Source organism: Coffea eugenioides, chromosome 11 (genome assembly GCF_003713205.1).
Source record: "Coffea eugenioides isolate CCC68of chromosome 11, Ceug_1.0, whole genome shotgun sequence".
In the NCBI taxonomy this organism is placed as follows: domain Eukaryota; kingdom Viridiplantae; phylum Streptophyta; class Magnoliopsida; order Gentianales; family Rubiaceae; genus Coffea; species Coffea eugenioides.
In genome coordinates this window covers 34,334,939-34,349,292 of record NC_040045.1, presented here as the reverse complement: position 1 = coordinate 34,349,292, position 14,354 = coordinate 34,334,939, and the positions used below count along the sequence as shown (strand labels likewise).

At 32.1% G+C, this 14,354-nt stretch overlaps 1 protein-coding gene across 1 annotated transcript; it reads right to left on the bottom strand.

The window, feature by feature from the left end:
• Nucleotides 1-13,228: 13,228 nt before the first annotated feature.
• Nucleotides 13,229-13,951, bottom strand: LOC113752356. Its single transcript, XM_027296474.1, has one exon. The coding sequence runs from the start codon at nt 13,949-13,951 to the stop codon at nt 13,229-13,231; it is 723 nt and encodes a 240-aa protein (XP_027152275.1).
• Between the last annotated feature and the right edge of the window lie 403 nt (nt 13,952-14,354).

The window sequence follows — 14,354 nt, the reverse complement described above, 5'->3', positions numbered from 1 at the left end:
TCCTGTAAAATGGTTTAAAAGCTAGAACATTGGCCCCACCAAAATGTGATAACGGAAGCTCTGAGTCTCAGACTTTTACATCAACTACCTGGTTCTACACTTTTACATCAGCTAAATTGTGCAAGCATAAAAGAAGAAAACGACATTCCCTCCCCACCCCCCCCCCCCACCCACACACACACACGAACCAAAAACCAGTCCCGGGGTGGCTCCCACTAAAGTTTGGTGTCATTTGAACTTTCCCTCGTAACATTATTTTTGTTGCATTTTACCCATTGACTAATGGTCAACATTAACGATTGAACAAAAAAGATATTGAAGACTTCAAAATAATAATTAGTGGAAACAAAGTTGGAGAATATCCATTATTTTTTTGTCTCAGGAGGTTGTCCGTACTCTTTACAAATAGAATCCAACCACTTAAGAAAATCACATGCTCTTGAAATATATTCTAGAATCTAAAATCAAATCATTTCATGCATAAAAAAATGTCATAAAATAAATAGCAAAAAAAGAACACCATCCAAGTTTTACAACAAAAATTTTGATTGAATTATTCAAATTTCCATGATATGTGTAAAAGAGATATCTTACCAAAACTTGTGTCCTACTTCCATTTATTGATTTTCACAATTTGGGAAAGAATATGTTCAACAATAGCAAAGTTTTGAATTTACTTGATATGAATAGATTTATTTTGGGGACTCAATTCTTGATTTTCTAAAAAAAAAGTTGAATATCATTAGAAATGGGTGACATGAAAAACTTGGGCAGGAAAAAGAAGAATAGAGGAAAATGGAGATAAGGTAAAATTGAAACTTTAAATAGTTTTTAATGGTAATAGCTATTGTGACTTAATAATAGGAGGCAAAGTGCAACAAAAATAATTCTAGGGAGGAAAAAATCCAAAAGGCACCAAACGTTGGGGAGCTTAGTGCCTTTAAGATGAATTTCCATTCTACGAGAAAAGAGTCAACTTACAAGAGTGCAACTTTAATGGTTTAATAGTTTGTCACATAAAATGAGTTTTGACGCTTTCACTATTAAGTTAACTCATGTTATCATATAAATCTTTTTTTTTTTTTTAGTTTTTTCTAGTAAGGGAGAGTGAAATCTAAGAAGTGGAAAGCCAAGACCTTTAAGTCTTGTGAATTTAACTTCAACCACAAGACCTAAACCTTTTAGGCATCTTTATCTTAATTATTAATACTTACCGAATATTTAATTAATTGCAGATAATGAACATAGTCCATGCTTTTTAATCAATATATTATGACCCTATATTTAAAATGCATTTTTTGTGATCGACCAGCATTTTCAAAATTGTAACAGTTAGGTTCAAAATTTCAAACACATCCACTTTTTGCTTGAAAAAATTCACATATGTATCATGTTTTATAAAATTGTGGAGTAAAAGTAAAAATACGTATGTTTTCTTTTTTTTTTTCAACAAAAAAAAAGAGGCGGGTGCATGCAGATCTTATTGAGAAATTAGAACAAAAACTAAAAGAAGTATATTTGATATTGGGATAATATGTCCAGCATGCGAGGGACAAAGAAAGCATAATACGCAAATCTGAGAACTACTTTTGCAGTATGTTCTTTAAATATTTATTACTGTTTTCTAAAATGAGAAGCTGGTCAGAAAATCAATTGAGAGGCCCTTTGCTAAGGTAGCCCATTAATAAGCATGCAATGAATAAGTATGAACAGGTGTGAATGTTTTGTTAATCCAACTACAAATGATGGAATTAAACTAAACTATTCTATTTGTTTATTTTCTAATGCCTTTAGTTTCTTATTTTGGTGTCTGTTATTTAGTTTCATATCAATTTAGGAAATTTCAAGTCAATTTCCAAATAAGTTTTGGTTTACAATTGTACTTTTTTAGGAAGCTTTGCAATCTATAAATACTAATAGTATGGTAGATTATTACTTGAAGAATTGAGTCGAGTCGAATCGAGTCTTGAAAAATGAGTTGAGGAAAAACCTTTTAAGTTGGGATTGTGAATTGTCGTAAGAAAAAGATTACAACTTAATATTGTTATTGTTGAGTTTTGAATTAATAAAATTGTTGAGTATTTGTTTCTGCATTTATTTTCCTCTTCTTTCTACATATTTTTACTTGTTAAACTACTTCCACCATGCCCCTTTTTTTTGTGTGCAAACAAGTGGTATCAAAACTCTAAACTTTGATCCTAAGACTTGTTCGTGAAATTGGGGCACAAAATTAGAAGATTTATTGTTGACAATTGAAACACAAAATTGATTTTATCAATAAAGAAGAAACTTATGACAAAAAAAAAAAAGAAAAAGAATTGTTTGATGAGGAAGACAAAGAAGAAATTGCAAAAATTATAGTGCACATGAAGATGAAGAATTTGTGACTCAAAAGGAAGTTGCATGAGTGGTTGAAGGAAGAAAGTGAATTTACTGGTGAAATTGAAATTGATTAAAAATTGTGGTACTACTAAAGTTGACACAGTTGTTTGTGTGAAAAAAATTAAAGGAAAAAGATAGTGATGTTAAAAACCTTGGTGGTGGAAATTATGATTTTCTAGTGTTGGGAGGCTTTCTAAGTGACGTAGATGAATTAAATTATGGAGTGTACAATTAAGAATGGATGAACATGTTTGAGTTTTTTTGGCAAAGTGACCAAGCAAAGAAATTGTTCAAGAAATACAAGTTTTGTCCATTGCCACATGTGAAGGCAAAGTTGAAGACTAATCATAGGTCTGGGTTGGATATTGTGTTTACTATGATTGAATTTCTCATGGAAATTCAAACTCGTGATAAAATTGAAAATAACCACATTGCTGAGATTAGTTTAAGGAAAGAATGATGGAATTGGACTAAGCTATTCTATTTGTTTATTTTCTAATTCTTTTAGTTTCTTGTTTTAGTATCATGTTTGTTTAGTTCCATAGTAATTTATGAAATCTTAAATCAATTTTTAAATAAGTTTTGGTTTACAATTGTGGTTTTTGAGAAGTTTTGCAGTCTATAAATACTATTAGTCTAGTAAATTATTAGTTAATGAGTCGAGTTGAGTCAAGTCTTGAAGAGTGAGTTGAGAGAAAACCGTTAAATTAGGATTTGTAAATTGTCGTAAATGAAAGATTACGACTTGATATTATTATTGTTGAATTTTGAATTAATGATAAGTTGCACTTTTGTCATTTAATTTATGATTATTTCCCCTTTGATTTTAGCCAAATATTGCATTAATTGATAGATTCTACTTATATTTGATAATTTTATGTTTGTAGTAATCCGGAGCAAAAAGGAATTAAAGACGCGATTTTTAACTAGATTTTTGCGCAACTCAGCATGGGGGCGTCAAAATCTAAACTCTGCATATCTAGGAAGTTCGAGACTCGCACGCGTAGAGGTCTCCAAATGAGTCATAGTCATTTGAATCGAATTATGCTCCTCGGATGATTAGTCTGCTACACTTCTACTCATATTAGGAAACTATCTTAATTTATCTTAGGGATAATTTTAGAAACCTCCCTTGAGGTGTTCAATAATTATAGAGAGCTCCCCTCAAGTTTCAAAAATTACACCTACCTTCCTTACTTTTAAGGTTTATGTAACAATATAGACCCAATAGCCTATAATTTTTCACAAATATCCTAAAATACCCCTCTTCAGAGAACAAGACAAAACAAAACAACGTTTTAATCTTTAATTTTTTGTACGTGTCATACTAACTAAAACAAACAAAATCCAACAACTTCAACTCATCTCAAAATTTATTATTTGCTAATTCTTACCTAATGCAACTCACTACCATCACTACCAATACTAAACTAAGAAATGCCCCAATGTTCCTAAGAACATAATTCATTATTACTTTAGCACTCATAGAAATAGAGACAAAATTCTACCTTTATAGTAAAACCACAATCAATGAGTAAATAAAAAAGAGAACCAATGAGTAATTGCTAGACTTTTTTGTTTAACAAACATAATAGCCACTTTTTTATGTTCTAGCTCTCAATTTCATTTTTTCCCTATATCACTGTTACCTTTTTCATCTTCCCCTAGTTTGACAATAAAATCTATAGTCTATAAAACTATTGAAAAAAGAAAAGAAATGGTCTAAAATTTTTATAGTAAGAAAGAGACAGGAAGACAAAAAATACAAATAAATTTTGGAGATGGTAAAAAATTGATAGTAGTGCGATTGGTAATAATAGAGTGTGATATTTGGTGAGAGGGAGAAGCAATTGTAAGAGAAAAAGAGAGAGGGAGGGAGGGAGGAAGAGATGAAAATTAAAAAATTAATGGAGATTATTTTTTAGATTAGGAAATGACAAGTAGCATAATAAGAAGTATTTTTTGGCCTTAAATGTCCCTTTACGAATTAACTATTAAATGAAGGACATTTTAGTCATTTGATTGGACCAAGGGAGGTCTATGTAATTATTGAAACCTTAGGGGAGTCGAGCAAAATTGTTAAAAACCTCAAGGGAGGTTTCTAAAATTATCCCTTTATCTTATTTCACTTTTAGAATATCCTTTCCTAGAAGAATTAGAGTAGTACTAGGTACTCGAAATAAAGGGGTGGCTGATTGTTAGTACTTTCGGAAGGCAACAACTTTGTTTAGTTTTTGAGTTTTGCAAACGATTGATTAGTCTCAGCATCAAGACCAAATAAACAAAGAGTTTTTCACTTCATTTTTTCATTTTGTTTCGCTATTCTATTGTCGAATGTTCATGCAACTTTTGTTGATGAAATTATTTGGATTATTCCCAATGACGAGCGGCTAAATTTTCTTTTCTAGTCAAGAAATAACGGGGGATTTGATTCATCTAAAATTGTGAGATTGAATTGATTATATTTATTTCTTTTATTTACTGGTATTCATATGTTCTCTGATTTAATTTCTTATGGTTATTATGTTATTTGAATATCAAGAGTCCGATATTTAATTCAATCTAATAACCTAAAACCAGAGCAGTTAAGTTCGTAATTGTTTAATTGCTTTAAATTAGTGGTGACTGACATGATTGGATTTGTGTCAGGGAAACGTATGGGTTAATTTAAAATAATCATCGTAGCGTATTATTTGGTTAGAACAGGATTTCTCTAATTTTTAAGGCAATTTGAAAAATTAAACTCTAAAATCATACTTGGAGTTATTTCTTGATTAGGGAAGTGGTTAATGGTCGTACTTTGATCACCGATACAGGAAGGAAAAGTTGATTGTCATCATTTGTTTGGCAGTTATAATTTTTTTATCAGTGAGTAAATGAAATTATTATTACATCGATGATCAATTGAGTGAACCATCTCCAAAATTATTTCTTAGCTAGAGTTTATTTATTATTGTTTCATTTTTAATAAATTATTAGTTAGGCCTTTTTATTTGAATTGTTTAATTATTCTCATTTTTATAAAAAAAAACCTCCATTACTCTGGACTCGAGAAGAAACAATTTTTTTTCAATTCCTGTGAATTCGACCCTACTCACTGCTATATATAAAATTTGTATTTTATTTGAATAGATATTTATTATTGTATAGATTCGACGCCTGTCAATATTTGGCACCGTTGTTGGAGACTGGCGTTAGTTAATTTGTCTCTTTTTGAGTTCATCTTATTTTTATTTTTAATTTTCTCTTATTCTTGTTTGGTTAGTTTATGGCAGCTAGCATTCCGTATTTTGGTGATAGACTAGATTTTGTTCCTAGGCAGTGTAATGAGGTTTGTGTTTTTTCTAATGATCAACCTTTAAGTACACTAACCTCTCATGTAGAAAAATTGGTTGTTGCAACTTGTGAAATTTGTTATGTCTCGAATCATTCAATCGACATGTGCCTCATATTTCAGGATGACCTGAGTGCCCCAATCAATAATTTTGGAGATTTTTCACCCCCGTCTGAAATATGGTATGACCCTTATTCAAACGGATATGATCAAAGATGGTGGGACAACTCCAACTTTAATTATGCTACAGAACCAATAGTTTTTTAACATGAATATCAACAGCAACAGCCATCATCTACGTCAGATATGGCTTTTGAAAAAAATGATGAAATCACTAGTTGCTAACACATATCAATTTCAACAGGAGACAGAAATGAACATTTGTAATATAAGGAATCAACTGTATTTGATGGCATCTAGAGTGACACAATTGGCTTTTAAAATGTGTGAAGAATTGTTCTCATAGACCATTATCAACCTTAAGGAAGATAAGAGTGCAACTATCCGGACAAATGATGAGGAATTGCAAGAATTTCAAGAAAAAGGGTCTAAAGATGCAGTTTAAAGGGAAGTTGAAAAGGATGAAATGAGACTCCAATCTCAAATCGTTCAAGTAAATGAATTCAATGAGCAATTCCTACATGTGGTGACATCCCCTCCATTCCCTAACCTACATTCTTCTGACTCTTATTTTGTAATTTTTATTAGTATGATTGATTTTGTGTTATCAGAAGTTTTTGAGTTCCATGACAAGAATAAGTTGGGAGTTGAGATGGTCAAATATTTTGAATTGAATTACTCGTGATGGAGGAATGAGTAAAGAATTAAGATCATTGCTTAATTGTTTCATGCTATCTACTAGTCAATGGAAGAAAGTAACTTGTGTGTTTAAAAATCACTCAACTTAAGAAGGTTATCAGGATTACATAGAGGATGAATCACTAAAATGAGTTACACGATTTTATTTTTCTTGAACAAATATGGCAATGTCTTGCTAAAGACACTAAAGAAAAGTGCTTATTGGAAGGCAATCCAATTAGTTTTTAGTTCATTTTATTATTTTTATTTTAGAATTCTTGTGTTTTGTGTGTTTGATTTAGGTTTTGTTGTTTTAGTGGACACAAGATTATCCCTTCACAAGGCACGCCTGCACTTAACTAACTGGTGCATCATTTTCACAAGTTTAGAATTTTGGAAGAGTATTAGGGTTGACAAGCCGTGCCCACGCCTTCCGGTCATGCACTAGGAAGAAATTCCCCAATGCATGATTAGAAAACTCTTCCACTTTTTGACGTGCCCGCATCTTGTTCCAGTGAGAGGGCTAAACAACAAAAAGAATTTTTTTTCCTTTTCCTTTTCTTTTTCTTTTTGTTTCCTTTCTTTATTTCTTCTTTCTTCCTGTTTTCTTCCTTTCTTCTCTTCTTCTCTTTTCCTTTTTCTTTCTTTCTCCCTTCTTTCTTTCCTTTCTTTTTATTTCTTTCTTTCTTTCTTTACTCTTCTCTGCCGCATCACCAAAAGCCCTAAATTCCCTACTTCGATTTCCATTGTTGCCGCCCCCCACTTTCGCTGCTTGTCATCGTCATCACCATCGTTGCTCGTCAAGTGTCCAGCTGCCGTCCATTGTGTACCATCAGACATCATCGGTCATTTTTTAATGTTGTTCCATCACTATCATTTCTCTATCCTTGCCGGGCATTTGACCTATTCCTTCGACCATTGGGTTTCCTTTTTTCTCCCACCATCAAATACCAACCAGCGTTGTTCGATTACCTCCAAGTGCCATTGTTTATTTTCTCTCTTGATTCCCTTGAATCTGCATTCCAGACTCTTTCAAGGGAGTTGAAATGGGTAACTACACCTCGTACTCGCCTCGAGCTCTATATTTCCTGGAAGACACAAAACTTGGTAGGATTCAACCTATCTTTTACTCCTGACCCGTAGTCATCCACGCCCCCTCCTTGATCAGGAAAGTTTTGTTATCTCTTTTTTCTTCTCTTTTGATTCATTATTGATTACATTAGGGATAATATAAAATTTAGGTTTGGGGGGGTGTATATTAGAAAAGTGTAGGCATTTTTATTGAAATTTTTTTGTTCGACTTTGTTGAATTTTATCCAATTTTTGCCACTTCTTGTGCATTTTTATGGTTATTCCTGATCAATAATGGCTAGATGTCTCGAATTTTTCTATTGCTAAAGCTATATATTCTAAGGTGTTAAGTATGATATGGTTAAGTTTGAGGGTATCTCTTAGGTGAATATTTCAGATTTTGTAACTTGTGTAATTTTTGGTTACCTTTTCTAGGTATTATAAATATTTTTATGGCATTCTTCCTATGAATTGGATCAACTATTAATTTTAGTCTCCACATTTATGAAAAGATGCAGAATTGTGATCTTTAATTGTATTTTGTGCTTATTTGTGAAAAATATTTGACTATACTCCGCTGGTTATCGTTACCTAGTAATTGGAGTCTTCACCAAAAGTGTCGACTTTTGTATCAAACAATGGCGATAACTATGAGTATGTGGTCCTTAAACGATGAGAGTTGAGTAACTAGGCTCCTTTATTTGGTAGATGTTAGAGTTTGTGATTGAATGGCTACGAACTAAGCTTTTTCCCTAAAAAATTAAAGAAAAAAGAAAACTCAAGTGTGGGGAACATCTTAGGAAAAAAAAAGATGTGTTAATAGTGAAATATGTGGAAGTGTGTAATGATTATATTAGCCTACTGATCCATGAGTTTTAATGCTAAGATTTGCTTAATAGTCGAATCGTTTGCTGACGGATGTTAATTGAATATTTTATGTTCTTAGATTAGTTAGTCAAGAATTAAAAGAGTCCTTGATTTTAAAAACTAACCGGAGAGATATTTCTTGGAGTTTAGCCATTAATTCTTGATATGTGTTTTAATTGTACCTTGACAATAGATGATTTGAGTAATAGTCATAATTTGAACTCGATTGCTTGATTTGTTGTTCTTATGCTTGAGGACAAACATGATTTAGGTGTGAGAAAAATCGATATATTGTATTTTTGTCATTCAATTTAAGATTATTTCCCCCTTGATTTTAGTCAAATATTACATTAGTTGATAGATTTTACTTATATTTGATAATTGTGTTGGTTGCAGTGATCTTGAGTAAAAAGGAATTAAAGGCGTGATTTTTTACTAGATTTTTGTGCAACTCAATATGGGCGCGTCAAAGTCTAGACTCTGCATGTCTGGGAAGCTTGGGACTCGCACGCATAGAGGTCTCCAAGTCTGAGTCATAGTCATATGAATCGAATTCTGTTTCCTCGGACGATTAGTCTGCCACATTTCCACTCATATTAGGAAAATATCTTAATTTATCTTATTTCACTTTTAGAATATCATTTCCTAGAAGAATTAGAGTAGTAATAAGTGACCGAAATAAAGGGGCGGCTGACTGCTAGTACTTCCGGAAGGCAACAACTTTGTTTAGTCTTTGAGTTTCGCAAACAATTGATTAGTCTCAGCATCAAGACCAAAAAACGAAGAGTTTTTCTCTTCATCTTTTCTTTTTCTTTCGCTTTTTTCTATTGTCGAATGTTCGTGCAATTTTTGTTGATGAAATTGCTTGGATTATTCCCAATAATAGTGGCTAAATTTTCTTTTCTAGTTAAAAAATAACGGAAGATTTGGTTCATCTAAAATTGTGATATCGAATTAATTATATTTATTTCTTTTATTTACTGGTATTCGTATGTTTTTGAGTTAATTTCTTATAGTTATTATGTTATTTAAATATCAAGAGCTCAATATTTAATTCAATCTAATAATCTAAAATCAGTTAGAGTAGTTAAATCTATAATTGTTTAATTACTTTAAATAAGTAGTGACTGGCATGATTGGATTTATGTCAGGAGAATGTTTGGGCTAATTTAAAATTACCCTTATAGTGCGCTATTTGGTTAGAACATGGCTTTTCTAATTCTTAAGGCAATTGGAAAATTGAATTCTAAAGTCATACCTACAGTTATTGTTAATTAGAGAAGTAGTTAATGGTCGTACCTTGATCACTAATATAGTACGGAGAAGTTGATTATCATCGCTTGTTTGCCAGTTATAACTTATTTATTAGTGAGTAAATGAAATTATCATTGCATTGATGATCAAACCATCTCCAAAGTTATTTCTTGGCTAGAGTTTATTTATTATTGTTTCATTTTTAATAAATTATTACTTAGGCCTTTTTATTTGAATTGTTTTATTATTCTCATTTTTATAAAAATCCTCCATTACTCTGGACTCTAGAAGAAACAAAATTTTCTCAATCTTTGTAGATTTGATCCTACTCACCGCTATATACAAAAATCTATATTTTATTTGAGTAAGTGTTTATTATTACACATGCTCGACACCTATCAATTAATAAAAGAACAACGGTAGCATCATAGACGTTTATAAGCTCTAAACTTACAGACGCTGTATCTACCAATTGTCTAGCTTAAATTTTACTTTTTCTTCTTTTTCTTTTTATTTTGGTTGTTTTTTGGTGTTAAAATTCCTCTGCTTTAATTTCCTGGCTTAAACAAGAACAAAACTTGCAAATGATGTATTTACCAATTGTCTAGCTTAAGTTTTATTTTTTTTCTTTTTCTTTTTATTTGGTTTTTTTTAGTGCTAAAATTCCTTTGCTTTTCCTAGGTTAAACATGAATAATGCCATGCGGAGGCTGGTTATGGTCATCTGCCATTCGTTGAAAATAATTACAAACTAGTTTTGTACCCGTTCGTGGAACGGGAATCATCGAAAAATAATAAACTATTTAGTTAATTTTATAAAAATGTCGATATAAAATACAAATTTAATGTATAATCTATTATAACTTGTCTTAAGTATATTACTATGTGCGCATTGTAATATAAAGTATTCTTCTAATATAAATTTGAATATCTAATTCAGTGAATAATAATTCAAAAATGAAAAAAACAACATTCAACAATACCATAACATTCAAAAACTTGAAAATAAATAAAAAGTGCAGTAAATAGTATCAAATAAAATTCTACTCTTCAGAAACTTGTTTTTGTTTTTCTTCTGTTTGAACATTCTCCTCGATTTGTCCGTGTAAATCAGCATTTATTGATTTTCCATATGATCACAAAATCAATTAACAAACATGTTAGCAAAAATCCTACAAAAATAATGATGAAAGTGCTTGTTTAAATCCTATGTCTTCATACAAAACAAACAGAAAATAAAACAAAAAAATAAAATTCAAGATATGTTACTAAACTGTTACAATTGAAGATCAACATGCCTTTTTTTTTTAAAAAAAATATGTATTGAAAGAAGATGTACCTGATAATCGAGAGGAGTGGAAATCCAAAATCGATACTTTAATGTGCCAACCGTTTGCACTGGAAATATCTAACCATGAATTTGATGCTTGAAATCAATAAATTAGAGGCTATATATAGTGTAGGCATAAGAAATAAGAATTGATAAGGATATAAAGAAATATTGATAAAAATATTAAAAGTAGATTTATCTTGATTTAAGTTGTTTAAAGTACGTAGCTTTGGGTAGAAAATAAGAATCCTATAATATTAAAAGTTCTTATAGGAAATAAATCCAGAATCGTCCAAATACCTTTGGGTAAGAAATGAGACAATCTAGGTCTAGTGTCTCAGAATTTCCTCTAGCAAACTTCAGCCATAGGGCCACAAAACTCAAGTGACAGCATCCTTTTAGATGTCTCATTTGCTCGTAAATGCATCTCAAATAGGAATTTATATTTGACCGTACGGGTCAAATACATATAGTTAATTGGATTTAATTAATTTTTTCTTTTTCATAAATTTCGTGCTATGCATTATGTCTTGATAACGCACTTAATAATAAAATTTATTAAGAATCCTATTAGAAAACTACTTGCCGTCTCGTTAAGTCACGTAGGAAAGAGAAAACATGAAAGGATAAGAATGAGTATACGACTTTATTATATATATATATATATGATTGGCAGACTACAATGAATTTTGAAAAATGGATAACCTTTGTTGGATATCTGTTCAAACTATTGAATATAATTCTATAATCAAATTTATAGAAGTTTCAACACACAAACCACAAACCACTGCCAAGAAAACTCTATCTCACGCAACTACCGATACTCAATTTAGTCATGCCAGAATCTTCACTTTCTAGAAAAACTTTCAATTCCTTCTAATTGGTCATTGGTTACAGAACAAAGCAACTTAGTTTGAAATTGGATACAAAGATTGATTCAATGCATAATTGTCAGTCTCAATTTAAGGTTCGAAAAAAATTGAGGTAGATGTTGTTTGGTAAAAAGGAATGAATTGCTTTGTTGGAGCACGCTGTTTGAAGAAGTTATAAAAGAATTGAGAACTCTAAAAGTAGTGTGGTGGTGAGAGGAAGGGAGGAGAGGGAAATGCAACCACATAGGAGAAGGTAGAGAGGGTGGCTAATGTGAACATGGAAGCAGAAAACGAGGAGAGAAATTGTCAACAAAACAGAAAGCAATTGCACTTTATTAGTTAGTTAGTCCGCTAAAAGGTTTTATGTGTGATACTTCAAATCATCTAATGGATTTGTTAGTCCGATAAAATGTTTCACCTACTACTTCTCCCCCACCCTCTCCCCATCACCAATTGGTAGAAAGGGCCCTCCACTTTTTTATTCACGTTATTCTTCTTATTAAACAACCTTATCTCCATGACCTACCTCAACTCAACGTGCATGCATGTCGTTATTATTCTAGTACAATTATTATATGTTTTATTTTAGAAGTGCATTAGTTTCCCCACTTCTATTTGGTACATAAATGGAAGATAGAGGCACTAAACACTCCTTAGTTTCCATGAAATGCTCTGCTTACATCGACAATCTGCACTTATGATGTACGCTTTTGAAGGGGTTAATTAAACTACAAAAGAATCTGTGTGTAAACTCCTACAAATTTTTAAGAATATTTTAACAAGAGCTAATTCAGTAATGTAAAAAATCATTCACCGTTTTTCATGTAAGTACTATCATTAGAAAATACCCAATTTTATCCCGAAGGAATATTGATTTTATATTTTAGATACTCATTTCTTGGCTTTCGATGCTAGTATTTTTGGCTCTCGCTACTAGTAGTGTTCAGTCTGCAGTGCCGAACTTTGGAAACCTTATAAGAAATTAAAAAAAAAAAATTCTATTTGTCCGAAGTCTCCAAGCGTGCAAATGGTAAAGCTCAAAAGACAACGTAGATAGAGGACTAAAGAATTAGAGAAAGAGAGGAAAAAGAGTTAGAGGGAATGGGGAAAGAAATGAGCTGTATATTCATTCAATCAATGCTGTACATTTCCCTTTTACAGTCCTTATATGCTACTGCTGTAGCTGTGTTTTCTAACAGAAAGATAACCGCCTTGCCTCTAACTATTACAGTATCTAACTAACTGTCAAGTAACAAATCAGTTATTGATATGCCACGTCAGCTACTAAATGATACAATACATCTCTGCTTGATTATTGTGATCAATTGTTCTGATGATCATAACAATACCCGCCCCTTAAGTCACTAGGATTGAGCAGGAATTCTGGAAACTGTGACCTGATGACAGTGACATCCTCCCAAGTAACATCCTCTTTGCTCAGATTAAGCCACTTGACTAGTACCTGCGCCACCTTTTGTCTTCCTCTGGTGATAGTTCTTGTATCCAAGACTACCTCTGGAGCAACCTTCAGATGGCCATCACTGGTTGTCAAAGGGAGGTCTACTGTAACTGAATGTTTCTTGGCTGATGGTTTTAATAGTGATACATGAAAAACTGGGTGGATCGATGTCCCTTCTGGTAACTCCAATTTATAGGCTGCATTGCCTATCTTTTGCAAAACTCTATATGGCCTATAATATTTGGAAGACAGCTTCAGATTTCTCCTTATAGCTACTGAAGTTTGCCTGTATGGTTGACGTTTTAAGTAAACCCAATCTCCTACCTCAAAGTGCCTTTCTGACCTTTGCCTGTCTGCAAATTGTTTCATCCTATTTTGAGCCATTTCCAGATTATGCTTTAACACCTCAATGCACTGTTGTTTTGCCTCCATCCAAGTCATCCAAGTCTCCACTGCTGCTACTAGAGTTTGGACTGAGTCAAATGCCAGCTGAGGTGGAGAGTAACCATACAAAGCCTGAAAAGTAGTCATCTTAATGGTAGTGTGAAGTTCATGTTGTGCCACCACTCTGCTGCTGCTAGCCATTGTTTCCACTTTGCTGGTTGCTGAAAGCACATGCATCTTAAGTACGTTTCAAGGCACCTATTTAACCTCTCTGTCTGCCCATCAGTTTGAGGGTGTGTTGGAGTTTTAGAGTAGAAAAAGTAGAACAAGAAAATCAAAACTTTGTATTTCAGAAAGTCTGATTTTATTGAGTCATAAGCCATGCTTTTATATAGCATAAAGAAAACAGAATTAGAGAAAATCTGGAAAAAAATCTGCAAAAGATAAGATCCTAGAATCAGAATCATATCAAGTACTTTTGACTTATCTATTGCCTAAAGAATAGCAAAGTGAACAGCAATTTGTTAGCAGTTCCACAAATCATGCTATTCAACACTCCTCCTTGGTTTTGGAACTGCATACTCCAAGTTTTTGCCTCAAGAAC

What these genes read in the sequence shown, in the direction of transcription:
- LOC113752356 (XM_027296474.1), bottom strand. Translation starts at nt 13,951, where the DNA reads ATGGCTAGCAGCAGCAGAGTGGTGGCACAACATGAACTTCACACTACC.